We start from the raw sequence: 18821 nt of genomic DNA, 5'->3' as shown, positions 1-18821 counted from the left end.
CCGGGATGACAACATAATAGATAACCCCTACCTTGATCCAATGGCATGGTCCGATACTGAACAGCAGGACTGTAAGGACCAGGGCCTTTACTGGTCTGTGCCCTGATTTTAATGTCATAACTGGTGTCCGGTTTAAGGTTGTTCAATGTGAGGCTAGTCTGGGAGGATGTGGTGGACACTTCAATGGGATTGCTCTGAGCACCTGCCTGTCTACAGGACACAGTGTACGTTGTGATGATGCCATTTCTTTCTGCTAAGACAGGGGGCAGCCAGCCAAACTGAACAGATGAGGTGGTGATATTCGCCAAGTCAAGGATCTGCGGGTAGCCTTTTGGCACATCTTCAGGTAGAGTAAGCTGCGTGACAGCCTCTTCCCCGATGCCAGCACTGTTTCGGGCTGCCAGTTTGAACATGTATGTGGCACCTTTGTGCATGCTGTGGGCCACATACTGATATTCGTGGTCAGAGAACTCCAGCGTTGACAGGGGCCGGACATCTGTACGCCCAAACTGAAGTCGATAACCTAGGAGTTGACCAAATGTTGCAGAGGGAGGCTGCCATTGTATCACGACCGTGCTCTCCTGAGTCAGACGGGCCGACAGAGTGGGTCTGTCAGGAACTGAAATAGAAAACACATGGAGTATCCGTGAGTAATTTATCCAAATGCCATGAGATTAATAAAGCATTAACATTTAATTTCCAGCAAATCAGAATGGAGATTCTAGACAAACATTTTATCCTTTTTTAAATGTTATTTTATCCTTTTTTACAGTTATTTTATTCTCCGGAAGGCAATAACTTAGGTTGGTATTCTACCTGAGATGGGAGCTATAGTGCTCCATCTGCAAAGTGATTGCAGATGTGCATTAAAGTGACAAGGCTGCTGAGAGCATGATAGTTCCAAGGACTTGAGGCTCACCCCCTCACCAAAAGCCCTCTTTACATTAGTAAAGAGTGTGGTGTTAGTGTGACTAAAGAGAAAAGATTAACAAAAGAAATTGGAACAGCACTGGCAAACCTACATCCATGGGGAGAGGGGAGAGACAGGAGGGAGAGAGCGAGAGAAGGAACAGAGAGACTGGGAAATTGAGAGACAGAGAACTACATAAGCAGATACAGTAAAAGGGAGACTGAAGAGGGATAGAAACAGAGGGAGATACACAACAGAGGACATGGGGAAGATAAACACAAACAAAGAGGGACATGAATGCAACTTTGCTTCCAATTTCCACCTTTCTCTCACTTTTACATAGTCCATCTCTGACCCTTCCTCAACCTCTCTGTCTCCATCTCTGGGGATAGGCTGTCTACGATTATTCATTATAAGCCCACCGACTCCCACAGTTACCTCGACTACACTTCTTCACACCCTGCCTCCTGTAAGGACTCCATTCCATTCTCCCAGTTTCTCCGTCTCATCTGCTCTGATGATGCAACCTTCCACAACAGTGCTGAGGATACGTCTTCCTTTTTCCTGAACTGAGGATTCCCCCCCCACTGTGGCTGACATGGCCCTCAACCATGTCCGGCCCATTTCCCACACCTCTGCTCCAACCCATTCCACTCCCTCCCAGAACCATGACAGGGTTCCCCTTGTCCTCACTTTTCAGTCCACCAGTCTCCACATCCAAAGGATCATCCTCCGCCATGTCCAGCATGATGCCACTACCAAACGCATCTTCCCCTCCCGTCAGCATTCCAAAGGGATCATTCCCTCCGCGACACCCTGGTCCATTCCTCCATTACCCCCGACACCTCGTCCCCTTCCCACGGCAATCGCAGGAGGTGTAATACCTGCCCTTTTACCTCCTCTCTCCTCACTATCCAAGGCCCCAAACACTCCTTTCAGGTGAAGCAGAGATTTGCTTGTACTTCGTTCAATTTAGTATCCTGTATTATCTGCTCACAATGCGGTCCCCTCTACACTGGGAAGACCAAATACAGATTGGGTGACCGCTTTGCGGAACACCTCCGCTCAGTCTGAAAACATGACCCCGAGCTTCCTGTTGCTTGCCATTTCAACATACTCCCCTGCTCTCATGCCCACATCTCTGTCCTAGGATTGCTGCAGTGTTCCAGTGAACATCAACGTGAGGAACAGCACCTCATTTAGTGATCAGGCATGCTACAGCCTACTGGACTGAACATTTTATTTTATTTCGTCATTGCGCCTTTTTTTAACCATGTGCCTACCCAATTTATTTTTCATGTTTTGCTTTTGGCAAGGGATTTCATTATTTTTCTGTCATTTAACACTCTCTCTGCACTAACGCTTTGTATTTCACCACTTTGTATTCGCTGTGACCCTCTGTCCTATCAACACCTTCCCATTTGTTCTCTTTTGCCCCATCCCCACTTTATTTGCTTAAAACCTATCAAATTTATAACCTTTTCCAGTTCTGATGAAAAGTTGACCTGAAAAGTTAACTTTGCTTCTCCCTCCACAGATGCTGCCAGACCTGCTGTATTTATTTTATTTTTTTAGAGATACAGCACTGAAACAGGCCCTTCGGCCCACTGAGTCTGTGCCGACCATCAACCACCTATTTATACTAATCCTACATTAATCCCATATTCCTATCACATCCCACCTTCCCTCAATTCCCCTACCACCTACCTATACTAGTGGAAATTTACAATGGCCAATTTACCCATCAACCTGCAAGTCTTTGGCTGTGGGAAGAAACCGGAGCACCCGGTGAAAACCCACGCAGTCACAGGGAGAACTTGCAAACTCCGCACAGGCAGTACCCAGAACTGAACCCGGGTCGCTGGAGCTGTGAGGCTGCGGTGCTAACCACTGCGCCGCCCTTACATCACTTTTTGGTTTTATTTCAGATTTCCAGCATCTGCAGTATTTTACTTTTATATTAGGGACATGAATGCCACAGTTATACTGTTCTAATGGGTCAATACTGCCTTGATATTCACTGCAAGGAGAAGCCACGCTTGCCCACATCGGGTGCAGTTGAGCTTTACAGCTGTATTCAAACAAACCCATGCTGCAGCACGCATGGCAATGCAAATTTTAATGATTTGAAAGCAAAGGAGATAGTCAACTTTTCCTAAGAAATTTTTGTTCCAAACTAATTTTAGGGTGATGGGAAAAGAGCAGGGGAGTGGTACTAATTAGACAGCACATTCAAACATCTGGCGCAGGCACAATAGGCTGAATGATCTCTTTCTGTGCAGTATGATTCTATGTGTTTTTTAAGTGGATATTACATTATTTTTGTCCTGTAATTAGCCTCCATTCTAATGGAGTTGGATGGCCATCCCTTTCAGATGGCTTCTCACTAATGTGGCTGTGCAAACTGTGTGGCACTCCTCGGCTGGGATCTTATCTGGATGACAGGGGTCTCGACATCTGGCAAAAACAACACCAAGAACCCCGCGTTGCCTCTTTGTGGGAGGCCTGCCAAACCAAATGACAATTAGGCACTTAACTGGACAGTGGCGGGCCTTCCATAGGATCAAGGACCCTGGTGACAGCAGTCCCGCCCTCTGAGCTGTCAGCCAATGAAAGGCTGACAGCTCTTTAATTGAGCAGTGCCATTGCAAGGCGGTGGCTGCTGCCAGTGGAGTATCCACCAAGGCTCCGAAACGGCGCTGGACCCAGGCCACAGGTAGATCAGGGCGGGAGGGGTCTTGTAGGATAGGGGTCACGGGCATGGGGGTGTGGCTCTCAGTGGGCTCCCCTTCCCAATGCCGGGTCCCTGGTTCAGGCACCGTGCCTTTTAACAAGGGACCCCCCCCACCCCTGACCCAGCAAGTAGCCCACACGGTTATTCCTGCCATGCTCCCCACATGGTGGCAGGCCCAGCCACCACATGGCTAATTGCGGTGGGATGAGGCCCTTAATTGGGTATTAATTGCTCACTTAAGGGCCTCAATTGGCAGCCAGGAGGAAGGCTGTTCACAGGCCTTCCTGCTCTGGACTTAATTTTGGCAGAGGCAGGAAGATGGCGGGGAGGGGAGGGGAGGGGAGGGGAAGGGGAGGGGGAGGGGAAGGGGAGGGGAAGGGGAGGGGGGCCACTCAATTATATGCTCTCCCCGCCTCCAAACCCATCGCGTGTAGAGCATAAAATTCTCTCCCTCGTGTTTGGTCCGTGCCAAACAGAGACCCAAAGCTGCAAAATTCAGATCACTTATAAAAGCTACAGGTCAAAAAGTGAGTTGCTTTGCTCCACAGATGGTCCAGTTAAAGGGGTTCAGGTGGTGTAAGCAGTAGTTGAAGTGCCTAATTTTGGTCCATTTCCCCCTGTTTTTTTTTGACCATGCTCCTGATAGCCTTGAGGGATAACTCTCTGCCTCAGCTCAGAAATAAGATCATTTTGGCTTGTCTCTGAAGGCCACCATTATCAAAAAGTCTGGAAGCCCTCACTGGCTAGGCTCAGACTTGAAGAATGGCCACTTGAGTGAAGTTATTAATGCCACTGGCATTAGCACCCCATCCTCGGGGGAGGTGAGGAAAGCACATTTCCTTTTAAGGAAAGTTTTTACCTTTCACCGGTGGCGGAAAATGGGCGATTGCAGAATGGGCGGCCATTCTACGCCCCGATCAGTTTTCCTTTCTAATCTTCAATCCGGCGGGGTACATAACTGACATTCATTCCACTACCACCAGTTTTCCACCTCTGCAGAAAGTTAACATCTACTGCATGAGTCAGCACCGGATGGAGGAGGTCTGTCACTGAGATCTCACAGGTTTCTTTGTAATAGCTTTTTCCAGTTAAGCAAATTGAGTTTTGAGGTAATGGCAGTTGCCAGCAGACTGCTGTCCTGATTAACAATGCAGTTCTGTATGTAAATGAACAGCAAGGGTTTTTTCATTTGATTTAATGCGGTACTAGGCTCAATTTGCCTGCCATAGTTCTCGCAACTCCCTTCGCATCGCTTTCCTTAATCACAATGGACCAGCTAAATAGAGATTTATCAAAATGGCAAAATCAAAATTAAGTTGCCAGTGGGTAAGAGTCATTAGACTGAGAAGTGAATGGCTTTCTCCAGCTTTGTAATTTAAAATCCTTCCCAATCAATTTAACCCATAGGAGGCATTGAATCTTAACATAGCTTCAGTTCGCCACTCCATTGCCATGGCAACCCGACATAGCGTGTGCTTGGGTCAGGTAGCTGCTGCTTATAAAGTTTCACCAGAAACTCTCCACAGTGCTGCATTCTTTTTTCCAAATCAAATAGTTGAGTAAATAGCCAAAGCACAGAATGCAGAACACTGCCAGCACTGAAAAGGAGAGTAAAGACAAGATACAGCATGTAATGATCAGGTGACACCAAGATTTGGTTTTAAAAGCCCACAGATTGAAGCAGGAAGGAGAGACTGAGGAAGGTAAGACGTTCTGCAGTTTTCTGGTTCTGGGAGAAATGAATTAAAGAATGCCCTCTAAATGCCAGACGCGACAGATCTGTATCCAGGAGATCCCTTGACCTGTACAATGCATCATACACATTCTGCGTGATTTAGTCTTTTGGGAATTTACACTTAGATCGGTCGAGTGTTGCTCAGTTGGCCTCTTAAATGACAGAAATGTATGAGGTGCAAAGACCCATAATTGAGTAGCGAAGGAAATACTTAAAAGACAGTCTCACCTGCACGTATGAGAAATATTCCTGAGAGGGGCTTGTGATCTGTAAGATTTTCCTTTGCTATGACTACTGCAAGTGTTATTGAGATTTACCACATTGTAATGCAACATTTACTACAGATAAACAACTCGTAGCCCTGAATAGATTCCATCCTGTAACTCATGGGTACTATCCATTATTCTATTAATAAGCCATCTGAACTCCTAAATTAAATTCCTATTTGCATGTAATTCGCTCTCAGGTATCCGCCTTTCTTTATCAACCATCTGAGTCCCTCATTTCAACCCCAGCCTACAGTTCCCTCCTGGGCATCCTCTATTTTATGTGTAAACCATCTGAACCCCTCAGTTAGTTTCCCGTCTGCCACCCACTCCCCAATATCCATTATTCTTTACATAAATCAGGAAAATCCCTGAGGGATTCCAACCTGTAATTTATCCTGTGTTTTCCACTCTTTATAAAAATAATTTGAACCTCTTGATTGGATCCCAGCCTATAACTCGCTCCCAGGTACCTATTACTTTCTGTACAAATCATCTGATTCTTAAAATTTAGGTTCTAGTCTGTAATGCCTCCCAGATCTCCATAATTCTCAGTTTATTTCAGCCCACCAGAAAAATATGTTAAGCAAAGTAAAATATTAGATTCTGTGCAAAACAAAGTTAGTGGCTTTGGGCATCTTTGTAATGTGTCTCTGCTTCAGTTTGTTCGTAGCATTCAAAGGAGGTTCATCACAATCAAGTACATTGGTTGTTTATTTCACTGAAGCTCATATTCAGGCATCATCCAGAACCACGCAGAATATGTCTTAATAAAGCAGGATGTTCCTGTGTGAGTTGAATAGTGCCAGGATCAGTCAGTCATTAGGACTGAATCCAGCAGCATTGCCTTGGTGTAAGCATGGTGTCTGTCAGCTACCTCCTGTCTTTGGATTGTTCTGTCATAGAATTTCCACTTCTATCTGAAATCAATTAACTCCACCAAAGAACACCGTTACAGTTGTCATTTTATTTAAACACACAGAAAAGCCAGCTTAAATCAACAATGATCTCTCAAGGTGCTGCTTCCTCACAGTTCTCCTCTGCACTCTATCACAAGCTTCTGAGCGACATGCTGCCTTTCCTCTGATAACTATCATGGCTCTGACCTTGGGTGGTTGTTGACCTGGAGGTCACTTCCTATGCTTTGACTTCATGGTGCCTTGAAAGACTTTTACCATTAGCTGGCCCCATGAGTTAAACCAGGTCAGTTGGTGCTGAATTGGACTTGATATCCAGTTGGGCTCTTTTCTGAATTCTGGACTGTAAGTGCAAGTTCAGGACTGTTCATCCATTTAGTCCAAGTCAAAATGGGCTTATTTTTCTAACTTAACTTTTTGTTGGTCTTCCCACTCTACATCCCCACTGCCCCTTGCCCCCCTCACTGATTCAGGGGGCTGAGGCCTAATGTAGCCTTCCTCTCACAAGCCTGGCTGAATTTTGTGCCATACTTAACACCTTTTCTGCTCCGCTTGGCTGACTTCCATACTTAATACTGAATTTGTCAACTGGGCTTTTGGGTCATTCTTCAACTTGCAAACTGCTGAGGACCATTGAACTGGAGGATATTTGACTGCACAGAATGAAGTTGGGCTGTGACATTGAGGGAATGTGCAGTAAACAACCACAAGAGCTCTGTTACATTAAGATCCTTTGTATAACTGCAGCTCCAATCTGTTCTTGTCACAACCATTTGTTGGCAAAGCACCAACAAGCCAAGAGCCAGCCAGCTTCTGACTGCAGTCATTACCTGGTCGTGTTTACCATTTCCCCACCATGATGTGCGAGTCAGCAACAAACCCACAAGAGCGCAATCCAGTGGGCACCTCTAAATCAACACTTTCCAGATGCAATATGGGTTACAGCTCCAAGCAGACAATATGCTGGCAAGATACTAAGGCCAGTCAATTCCAATCTCGCTATAGTGAACAAATCAATGACAAGGCCAATGACTTGTAGCAGGATTCTGTGCAAGGGTAGGACACTACCCTTGAGAATGTAACTAGTAGGGTAGATAAATGGGAACCGGTAGATGTAGTATACCTGGATTTCCAAAAGGCATTCGATAAGGTGCTACACAAAAGGTAAATAGGCAAGATAAGGACTCATGGTGTTGGGGGTAATATATTTAGCATGGATAGATGATTAGTTAACAGACAGGAAGCAACGAGTGGGCATAGATGGGGCATTTTCAAGTTGACAGACAGTAAATAGTGGGTTGCCGCAAGGATCAGTGCTATTTACAATCTATATTAATGATTTAGATGAAGAGAACAGAGGGCAAACAGCAATGTATCTAAGTTTGCTGATGATACAAAGCTAGATGAAAAGGTAAGCTGTGGGAGGACACAGAAAGGTTGCAAAGAGAAATAGACAGGTTAAGTGAGTGGGCAACAAGATGGAGTACAATGTAGGGAAATGTGAGGTTGTGCACTTTGGTTGTAAGAATAGTAAAGCAGAATTTTTTTTAAAGGGTGTGAAACTTGTAAGTGTCGATATTCAAGGAGACTTTGGTGTGCTTGTACAAGGAATGCAGAAAGTTAGCATGTAGGTACAGCAAGCAATTAGGAAGGCAAATGGCATGCTGGCTTTATTGCAAGGGGATTGGAGTACAGGAATAAGGAAGTATTGCTACAATTGTACAGGGCTTTGGTGAGACCACATCTAGAATACTGTGTGCAGTTTTGGTCTCCACATTTAAGAAAGGATATACTTGCATTGGAGGCAGTGCAGCGAATGTTCACTAGATTGGTTCCCGGGATGAGGGGGTTGTCCTACGATGTGAGGTTAAGTAAATTGGGCCTGTACTGTCTGGAGTTTAGAAGAATGAGAGGTGATCTCATTGAAACATATAAGATTCTAAAGGGGCTGGATAGAGTCGACACTGAAAGATTATTTCCGCTGGTCGGGGAAATCTATAACACGGGGGCAATCATTCAGGACTGAGATGAGGAGAAATTACTTCACTCAAAGGGTCGTGAAATTTTGGATTTCTCTACCCCAGAAGGTTGTGGATGCTCCATATTTGAATACATTTAAGGTTGGGATAGATAGAATTTTGGTCTCTCAGGGAATCAATGGGTATGGTGAGCAGGCGGGAATGTGGAGTTGAATCCTAAGATCAGCCATGATTATTCTGAATGGCGGAGCAGGCTCGATGGGCCCTACGGTCTACTCTTGCTCCTATTTCTTGTGTACTTTGTTGAAAGGGAGGGGAAAGAAAGTGATGAAGAAAATGGCTATTTTGTATCTTTTGTTTTATTCCTTTTATTTTGTCAACTAATTTTCTCTCCACCTCCCCTGAATGCACTGACTGGGGTCCATAGGTGCTCAATGACTGGGGACCAGAGTGCGAAAATTTAATTGGTCTCCAATTTAAAGTCATTCCTGCTGCCCTCATTTTTGTCTCTCCGTTATAAATTCCTCTCAATATTAATGATTGAAACTGCTGGAGTAAGCTTGTCAAGCTGTAATTACACACTCCTGCCAGTTGTGGCATGTAATATCACAGCAGCGAGCAGGTTGAGGGTATAATTACAGCGCGACAAGTTAAACATCGACAGTTTCCATTTTACTGTCACAGAAATTCATAATGGAAAATGTTGACAAGAAGTGCAAACAGATGCAAGAATATATATTATTTTTGAATTAAGCTTTTTATTGACAATAAATCACCTGCATTGTAACTTCACAGCATTTAATGCCTTCTACATGCTTCTTTTGGTATTTGCCCATGTCACACTGCCTATATTTTGCTCAAATAACAGTACAAACACCCAGTTACATTGCAGAACCGCTAGCAGTAGCCAGTGATCAGAATCCATCTTGTTAGTAACGTGGGGCAGCTAAAGAGACTTGCAGCAATACAGCAACTTCTACACAAGTTGCTTTATATTCCTATCTGTGACATTACTAGTGTGCCCTTGAATTGTGGCTGGTGTCGGTGGTTGGGGGTGGGGGGGGGGGGGGGCGGGGGGAGGGGGGGGGGGGAGAGGTGCGTGCAGGTTCTACAGGGTTTCTCTCTGTAGTCTGAAAATTACTGTTGGTAATGTGTGTATCAATTCCTTACTCCACCAATTTAATTGAGGTATGAAGCCTATTTAAAATAAACAGGTGTACATCTCCACTGAAATGGCAGATAGCAGAGTTTAATGTTCATGTTCATACAATATCATACTTTAAATTTTACTCATGTTCCATCTCTACTCTGAAGTTTGGTGGCCAGTTTCTGCATGGCTGCTGTGTACCACCCCCTAATGTTCCATTTACCCATTCCATTATATCCAGCCATTTTCTTCCTCTTGATCTATTTAGTAATTTTCCAAACAGAAACAATCCCCTAAAGCATTCCACGTGACTCCTGAATAATGTTCTCTTTCTTTTCTTGCAAACCAGCTGAAGTAGGATGGGAGGAGACTCCTGTGAGCATAAACGCTGGCAGAGAGCAGTTGGGCCGAAAGGTCTGTTTCTGTGCTCTACATTCTATGTAATTCCATGCAGGAAGTGCTTTGGCTCCAGAGGAAGGGAACAATCCTATTAGCAACACACGGTATCCCCTCTGGTGGTGCCACAATACAAATGGAGACAGGGATTAAAGGCCCATCTTTAACACAGGCTGCATGATGTAAACAGCAACAGGTGCCCCTGCTAATATTTGTGCAGCAGTTTGCCAAGTTTTGCTCTGACAGTTTGTTATTAGACCTGCCTGATCTCACCTGCTGCCTGTGTTTCCCTACGATTATTATTTGGAGATACTCTTGCATGTGTGAAATCCACACGTCAGTACTTGCCAAATGCTGCAGAAAATGTCTTCTTTTTTGTTAAATTAGTCTGTAGCATACAGAAATGGTGACAATTTGATCTACCTAGCTACCTGAGATCTCAGTGATACACTATAGACTACATGCATCCTGAAGTGGTGGGAGAGGTGGTTATGGATGAAAAGATCAGCAAATTGTGAAGAAAAGTATTTCTGCTACTTGCTGGAGGGCTGATGGCTTGAATGGTCGAGTTATTTGGCTCCATGCCAGTTAGTAACCAACAGTTCTCACAGCAAGTGGGATAAGGTCTGTCAACAAGAAATTTCTGTTGACAGTACTAACTGATGACTGTTTAACGTGTTGGTATGACATTCTTCTGTCTGCTATTTTAATGCAGGCATTAATCTGTTTATTTTAACTGGGTTAGCACCTCCATTAAAATAACTGCCAGATGAATGTCATATGAACGCAGTCGGCATTCATCACCTATTATCACCGACAGTAATTTCTAGGATAATGTTCCTTTAATTAACACCTAACAAAGATCTCCAAAGCATCAAGTCCGCACACTGTGCCTGCAACCTCCCATATCTGTTCTCTCCCACTGCACCAAGGAGAGCATCCTGCTCTCCAGGAAATGGGACAGATGGTCTCTGTGGAATATTCGCAGGCTGTGACGTAGAATCTCTCTTTCATAGATCTATAAAACATGAGGATCCATTGCTCACTTGCCTCCTGCACATGTGCAGCAGCTGCCCAGCTGTCAGTCCTATGGTACTGCTGATTCCACCGGCAGCAAGCAAAACATAAAACTATCTCCCCTCCCCACTAAACACACACACACACACATCACAGTTTAACCACTGTGGATGAATGCCTAGTTGCCTCCTCTAACATTAATAATAAGACAATAGCCCTCCTTCCAGAAATAGAAACATGGCAATATTTCCCACCTGAATCCAGAAACATAACAATAACACCCCATCGCCACCCAGGGCAATACATTCCCCCAAGAAATATTAACAAGAGAACAGATCACTGCTCTAGAAACAATAACAGGGCAATTGTCCCCACCTGAGAATAGTAACAAGGAAATAGCTCCTGCCATGACACAGTGATAAGACACTTTCTTCAGTGCTAGAAACAAATACAGAAATCAATCCAAAGTAGAGTGAAGTTCAGTAATATTCACCCATCTGTCTACTGGGCTCAAGACCTCTGCGAGATATCTCTCTCCCTCCCCTGGATTCAAAGCCTCAGTGATATCCCTCCCTCCCCCACCTGGACTGAAGGCCTTATCCTGTTCATCCCTCCCCTAACTTGAGGCCTCAGTGATATCCACCCCCACCTTCTCTTGGACTCAACGCCATGACTTCAACTAGTTAAGGCAGTAAGTGGTTGAAACACACAGAGCAAGAACCCAAGTTTAAATGCAGACAGTGTTGAGTTAGCTGCTGCCTGGGATGATGTTAGGAATACTATGATCGGCCTCAAAGCCCCTTGGATAGGGTGGGTAAAATCCGTTTCTGCTCCTGAATGCTATCTAGTGACCCCTCTTACAAGTGTGCATCTATAGGCAGCTTGTGATGGCAAAATTTCTCTCTGTGGGAGAAGAGAATAGCTTGATGACACTAGCAGATGAGGTTCATTGCCTCGTTCACTTGATCAAGGAAAGGGAAAAAGGCTGGAAAAGAAAATGAGAAATGGAGGAGGAACGAGGCCATATTGCCCTCTACGGCTTCATTTGGGTCAAAGAGAGAATTACTCTGGCAGGTGACTGACCTGAACCTTTGGTGACCACGAGCTTCGACTTGCTGCGTACACCATCACCCTTTGTTGTGTAGGCTGCCACAGTGATGGAATACATTGTTTCTGGCTGCAGTCCAGAGATGACCATCTCCTACCATTAAAAACACATCATATTTTAAACGAGCAGATAATTAGCAATCTAAATTGGTGAAATTCAAAAGAATTTAAACTGTTTCACGTACAAAATGAACACTTTCAAACTAAGGGCCATAAAACATGCAAAAAAAAAACTCCGAGCAGAATCCTTTTGCACAGACACTACTCCAGAAGTCACTGCAGGACACATCCTATTATTGATCCTTGGATTCCGCTGAAATTATTTCACACTTCAGGTGCTAGCTTTGACTGACATTCGGGTTTCAGCTCCTTTCCCCAGAGACTCATCTTGGCAGGTCACTGGGCACAGCGCCAGTTGGAGACATGATACCAGGCCTGCATGGTTAGGTGATCCACCTTTGGTGGCACATCTGTACATGGATTACAGAGTGACACTGGTGGGAGGAAGGGGAGAGAACCCTCGACCGGAGATATTAAATGTTGAAATTATCGTGATTAAACATGATCAACGAAAAGCAAATGGGAAACAAAACATGGCAAACAGGGTAGCATGCTTTGCAAATTCAGAAAACAAATATTTGTAGCTTTTCTGAACATCAAGAAATGGCATTGTGCAAGAACAGAAGAACACAAGAAAGCAGAGAGAATCAGGCAATTTACTCACATATTCTGCAGTGTCATCAGTCTCCCACTGAGCAACAGGAGGAAGGCAAGAGAAAGAGAGACAAAACAAAAAGAATCGAAGATGAAGAGTTTCAAGGTATCTGTGATGGCTTTGCTTGGAACAGGTTCAAAAGACAAAAAGCCTCTCAAGATGCACAACAGAAAACAGGCACCACGTTAGGGAAGCTGAATCCCAACATTCACAATCAAAAGGTGGAGCAGTGGAAGGAATGTTTACTTATCTGACCCACAGGGAGCAGGTCGATCAGATAGTTGCAGCGAACCCACAATTCGGGATTCCCCACACACTTTGGAGTTTTAAGATTTATTGGGGGGCGCAGGGTTGTGGCGGGATTTGATTGGGTGGGCTGCTGATTCTCCAGGGAGGGGTGGGTCAGGGGCCTCGGGGTTGGGGGGGTGCGGTGGGGTGATCGGAGTCTGGAAAGGGATCAGATGGAGACTGGGGTGGTGGGTTGGGATACCTTGAGTGGGGGTGAAATTGCATTCTGGAGGCCTTGTGGTGGAAGTGGAAAATCGAGGGCTGGTGCTGATGGGGACTGAAGGGCATATGCTGTGATTCGAGGACTCTGGGGGAAGGCCATTGGGAGGCTCACAGCCTCATCATCACATTTAAAGTTCCAATCTGCTTCCTTGGAGCAGGTTGGCAACCCACCAACCTTCCAGCCTCAGTTAAAACCAGAAATGGGCGGGTTGGAGGCAGGTTTGGGTCAGGTAACAAATTTTTATGACTTTAACCTCCCCACCACCCAACCCAAACCCACCCATTTTTTTCAGTCTAGTGTGTAAGAACATGCTGGTCATGCCTGGGGCTCAGACTGGAATCCAGCACAGACAGGCAAACTTAAGGTCTTCCTTCTCCAAAACCTTTGAGGGTGAAATCAGTCTTCTACAACAGAGCAAAATGGGCAACAGCAAATCGGTGACCTGTCTTGCATCCTACCCAATCATCGGCCTATTTCTCAAGAGAAAATCGGGAAGAGTAAAACAGGAGCCAATTGGCTATCGCCCTTTCTGTGCCACAGAGAATTTCACCCCTTATGTCTAAAAATTCCCCAAGGGAAATGAGCTCGTATGTAAGGGCTCTCCAAATAGGCAAAAATTTATCAATTGGTTTTAAGATTTCCCTCGTTTTCTCCCCTGCTCTCCAGGAAGTATGGATTTGCTGAGGTAGTTTCATGGGTTTTAGCTATACCCCAGTGACTAACTTTCAGGTATCAGCCTAGACAGGGTTGAAAGACTGTATGTTCAGGTTGGTATGGTGGGGGAGAAGGGGATGATGGGCAAGGAGATAAAGTTGAGCCCGATTCTGTCCTACTCTGGCATCCACGAACACGCAATCTCACACTCAGATACACACGCACACACATTCAGACACATATTCACACGGATACACGCATGCACTTGGATGCAGACGCAAGCAGACCCACACGCAAACACACGATCATGTGTGTACATACACACTCCCAGCTGAAGCCAGTGGATAGTGATGGGGTGTGGCTAATGTTCCCTCTAAGCTGCGTGGCCGAGCAGTGATCTGAAAGTCCCCGCACAGGCTGCGCACAAGTTGGCCCCTTCGCATTACTGCATGTGCACGGCTGAACAAAAAAAATTGAAAGGGGCCTCAACATCGCCTGCGTACTCTTAAGAAAAACTGAAGTGAACGTTGGTATGGACAAGGTCCCTGAGGCCAAATGTAGCAGCCTCCCCTATCACTCGTGCTGAGACTAGTGAAGGCAACCTGGACTAGTGATCAAAGCCTGATCTTCCTGGTCTCTATGGTTCAGTTCCACAGCTAATGATGTCTGCCCTGAGGCATCAGGGGTGGCTCCATATTCAATGATCTAACTCACACAGAGTGTGCTGAAGGGCTGGTGAGTTTGGGCGAGGAGGTGCAGAGTGCCATGAATCTGACCTGTACTATCACCAAATCGAAAATTCAATGGATTGCTATAGATTTTACTGACATATGCACCCTAAATGGAGCATTGTGCACCAAGTGCACTTGGTGATGTCAGCAGGCCTTACAGTACTTTCCGTCCATCACTTTTAATGGCTGGAAAATCCCCTGGAAACTGCTCATCTCATTGCCTGGAGTAGCTGATTTCCTTTCCTGGTCCACAAAACCCTGGGCCGAAAACAGGAACATTTAAAATTTAAAGGGCAGCACAGTGGCGCAGTGGTTAGCACCGCAGCCTCACAGCTCCAGCGACCCGGGTTCAATCCTGGGTATTGCCTGTGTGGAGTTTGCAAGTTCTCCCTGTGTCTGCGTGGGTTTTCTCCGGGTGCTCCGGTTTCCTCCCACAAGCCAAAAAGACTTGCAGGTTGGTAGGTAAATTGGCCATTATAAATTGCCACTAGTATAGGTAGGTGGTAGGGAAGTATAGGGACAGGTGGGGATGTGGTACGAATATGGGATTAGTGTAGGATTAGTATATGGGTGGTTGATGGTCAGCACAGACTCGGTGGGCCGAAGGGCCTGTTTCAGTGCTGTATCTCTAATCTATTTAAAATTTACTTTTATCAGTACTGTAGCAAACTGCATTTACAAGGAGGTTACCAAGAATTGAGAGGATGCAACTATTGGGCAAGATTGAGCAAGCTGGGACTTTTTTCTCCAGAAATGAGAAAATTCAGAGGACAGTGATCTTTAACATTATGAAGGGGTTTGAAAGAACAAGGGGGCATAAACGTAAGACAGTCAATAACAGATCAAATAAAGGAATTAGGAGGAATTTCCTTATACAGAGAGTGGTGAAATTGTGGAACTCGCTACCACATAGAGTGTTTGAAGCAGATAGTACTAACACATTTAAAGGGAGGCTTGATGCATACATGAAGGTGAAGGTAACGGAGGGATACAGGGGAGCAGGGTGGGAAAAGGTAAATGGAGTGGGAGGAGGTTGTTGTGGAATATAAGTACTTGCATAGACCAGTTAGGCCTAATGACCTGTTTCTATACTGTAGATCTATGTCATTCTATGGAATTCAATGGGCACATATGATATAGCTTTGATGAAAACAAACAACTGAGTTTGATAGAAGGTGTATGTCTAACAAATGTAAATCTAAATTGCTTAAGCACTTATTCCCCACATCAGGACTTTGAAAAGCCGGAGATAGAAATAAGCAATTTGCAAAAGCAGTGGCACAGCCCATTTAATCATTCATTTAGTGATTAAATCTAACCCAAACAACAAAAGACACTGCACACAAACAGTATTACACACAAATGATTAGATTGTGTCTGTAGTTGGATTTTCAGTCGATTGATTGGAAGTTAGCGTGCTGACCATTTAACAATACGCACGGAACAAGATTCCATACTAAAGTGCTGCCCTTACAACAAGAATTTTACATAACGGGGTGACAGAAAAGGGGTTCAGCTCACAGCAATTTTGCATAAATGGGGCAAAAGGGGTTTTGTCCATTGAAATTCCATGGAATAGAAGTGAATGGAAAAGGGTTTGGTCCACTGGAATTCCAAACAATGAAAGGGAGTTGAAAGGGATTTGGTCCACTGGAATTCTATATTATAGGGATGAACGGGAAGCGGCTTAGCTCATTAAAAATTCTATTCAGTGGAAGTAAATGGGAAGGCATTTGGTCCACTGGAATTCTATATAATAGGAGTGAATTGGAAGGATTTTGACCCATTGGAGTTTCAAGTTAAATCAAGTAGTGCTGAAAATAGAGACATGTTGCCAAAGCTTTTCGTCTTGCACTCATCAGGACAATCTGAACAGATACCAATGTAAGGGAAAACAACAACTTTATACTGTATGAGACGAGAGTGCTGATTGGTTGGCAAGTGAACTCTGATTGGTAGAGGCGTTGCCATGGAGAATGCACAAGTTTATGGTGACTGACAGTTAACTGCCAAGCTTTGAAATTTAAACCAGGCAGCTTGACTCTGATTGGTCAAGGCATTGCCCTGAGGAATGAACCAATTGTCACTTATTTTGTTTAGCTGAAACAGGCACAATGTTTGCACGTGTTTTTCTGTCTGCAAAGAACAGGCTGCTGTGTATTAATATATGTAGCTTCCAGTACGCGCAAATGCACCACATTGCAAGCCCTACTGACAATCTTAAATTGGTTGTCACCCTAATTCTTAGCACACTGAGGATTATTCAGCAAATGTCGTCCAATCGCGGAATCACATCTAATGTTGGACACTGTGTTTTGAGTTTTGCAAGCACGGGCTGGTTGGGTACGGCCTGTACCTTGCTTGTTGCGAACAGCGGAAAGGACATGTTGTTTGATATGATCCGCCAGTCTTTGGGATGTATGGCCTACATACCTAGCTCACACTGGCATTGAAATTCATATATCACATTACTCAGGTTGTTGTTTTCCCTTATATTGGTATTCTTGCGGATTGTCCTGATGAGTGCAGGACGAAAAGCTATGACTACATGTCTCTATTTTCAGCAATTCTCAAGTTTTCTGTACTACCAAACGACTATTAAATCAAGTAGTACATTATCAGGAATTGACTATACTACTGTTATGCTATTTATTACGCTTGAAAAAACTGAACTAACCACAACAGCAAAAACTTAAAATTTACATAGTTCCTTTAATGTCAAAAAGAGAGGGTGGGGCTGATTTCATAGAATCATAGAAGGGTTACAACACAGAAGGAGGCCATTAGGCCCTTCATAGCTGTGCCTGCTCTCTCTGAGAGCAACTTAGCTAAACCCACTCCCCTGCCCTTTCCCCATGGCCCTGCAATTTTTTTTCTCTTCACGTATTTATCCAATTCCTTTTAGAAAGCCACAACTGAATTGGCCTCCACCACACTCTCAGGCAGTGCATTCCAGATCCTAACCACTCGCTATGTAAAATAGTTTTTCCTCATGTTGCCGTTGGTACTTTTGCCAATCACCAAAATTGGTGTCTTCTGGTTCTCGACCCTTCCGCCAATGAGACAGTTTCTCCCTATCTACTGTGTCCAGACCCCTCATGATTTTAACCCAAATCACCTCTATCAAATTTTCTCTCAACCTTCTCTTTTCTAAGGAGAACAACTCCAGCTTCCCCAATCTATCCACGTAACTGAAGTCCCTCATCCCTGGAACCATTCTTGTAAAGCTTTTCTGCACCCTCTCTAAAGGCTTCACATCCTTCCTAAAGCTCGGTGCCCAGAACTGGATACAACATTCCAGTTGAGGCCGAACTAGTGTTTTATAAATGTTCATCATAACGTCCTTGCTTTTGTACTCTATGCTTTTATTTATAAACCCCAGGATCCAATATGCCTTTTTAACGACTTTCTAAAACTGTCTTGCCACCTTCAACGATTTGTGCACATATACTCCCAGGTCTCTCTGTTCTCATTTATTTAATGAAAAATATCCATGTGCATCTGCTGGGGGAGGGAACATTCCATTTTGCATGCCAGAATATGCACCAAAACCATATAACTTTACTAGAGTTTGCACATTTTCACAAGCTTGTGTGTCATGTAACACTACCTGCTGGACTCAGAGCAATGTATGTCAAAGAGGTCAACATGACCAATATTAAAGAACGACAGACTTATATTTAGAAAGTATTTAATCATATCTCTCAAAAACTTCTAAAAGCACTTTACATACAATAAATTACTTTGATGGGCAATAATTATTGTTTTGTAGTTCAATACAGCAGCCATTTTGTACAGAGGATGAGCCATTCAAAAGCAATGAAATAAATTAGCAGTTAACCTATTTATACTGGTTTTGGTTGAGAGAAGAGTTGACCAGGTCACCTGGAGAACTCCCTCTTCTTTGAACAGTGCCATGGGATCTTGTACACCCAACTGAACAGGCACAGAGGATCTCGGTTAAATGTCTCATCTGAAGAACAGCACCTCTGGCAATGCAGC

General features: G+C 44.4%; 1 protein-coding gene across 1 annotated transcript in view; it reads right to left on the bottom strand.

Moving 5' to 3' along the window:
- LOC137351760 (receptor-type tyrosine-protein phosphatase delta-like) overlaps nt 1–18821 on the bottom strand; it is a 583992-nt gene that overhangs the window by 172906 nt on the left and 392265 nt on the right. The window contains exons 15-16 of the mRNA XM_068016566.1: nt 12185–12302; nt 32–619 (exon numbers count right to left, since the gene is read on the bottom strand). Coding sequence (XP_067872667.1) covers nt 32–619; nt 12185–12302 — 706 coding nt within the window. The remainder of the gene's footprint in view (nt 1–31; nt 620–12184; nt 12303–18821) is intronic.

This window comes from Heterodontus francisci, chromosome 36 (assembly GCF_036365525.1).
Source record: "Heterodontus francisci isolate sHetFra1 chromosome 36, sHetFra1.hap1, whole genome shotgun sequence".
In the NCBI taxonomy this organism is placed as follows: Eukaryota; Metazoa; Chordata; class Chondrichthyes; order Heterodontiformes; family Heterodontidae; genus Heterodontus; species Heterodontus francisci.
This window is presented reverse-complemented; position numbering and strand designations above follow the sequence as displayed.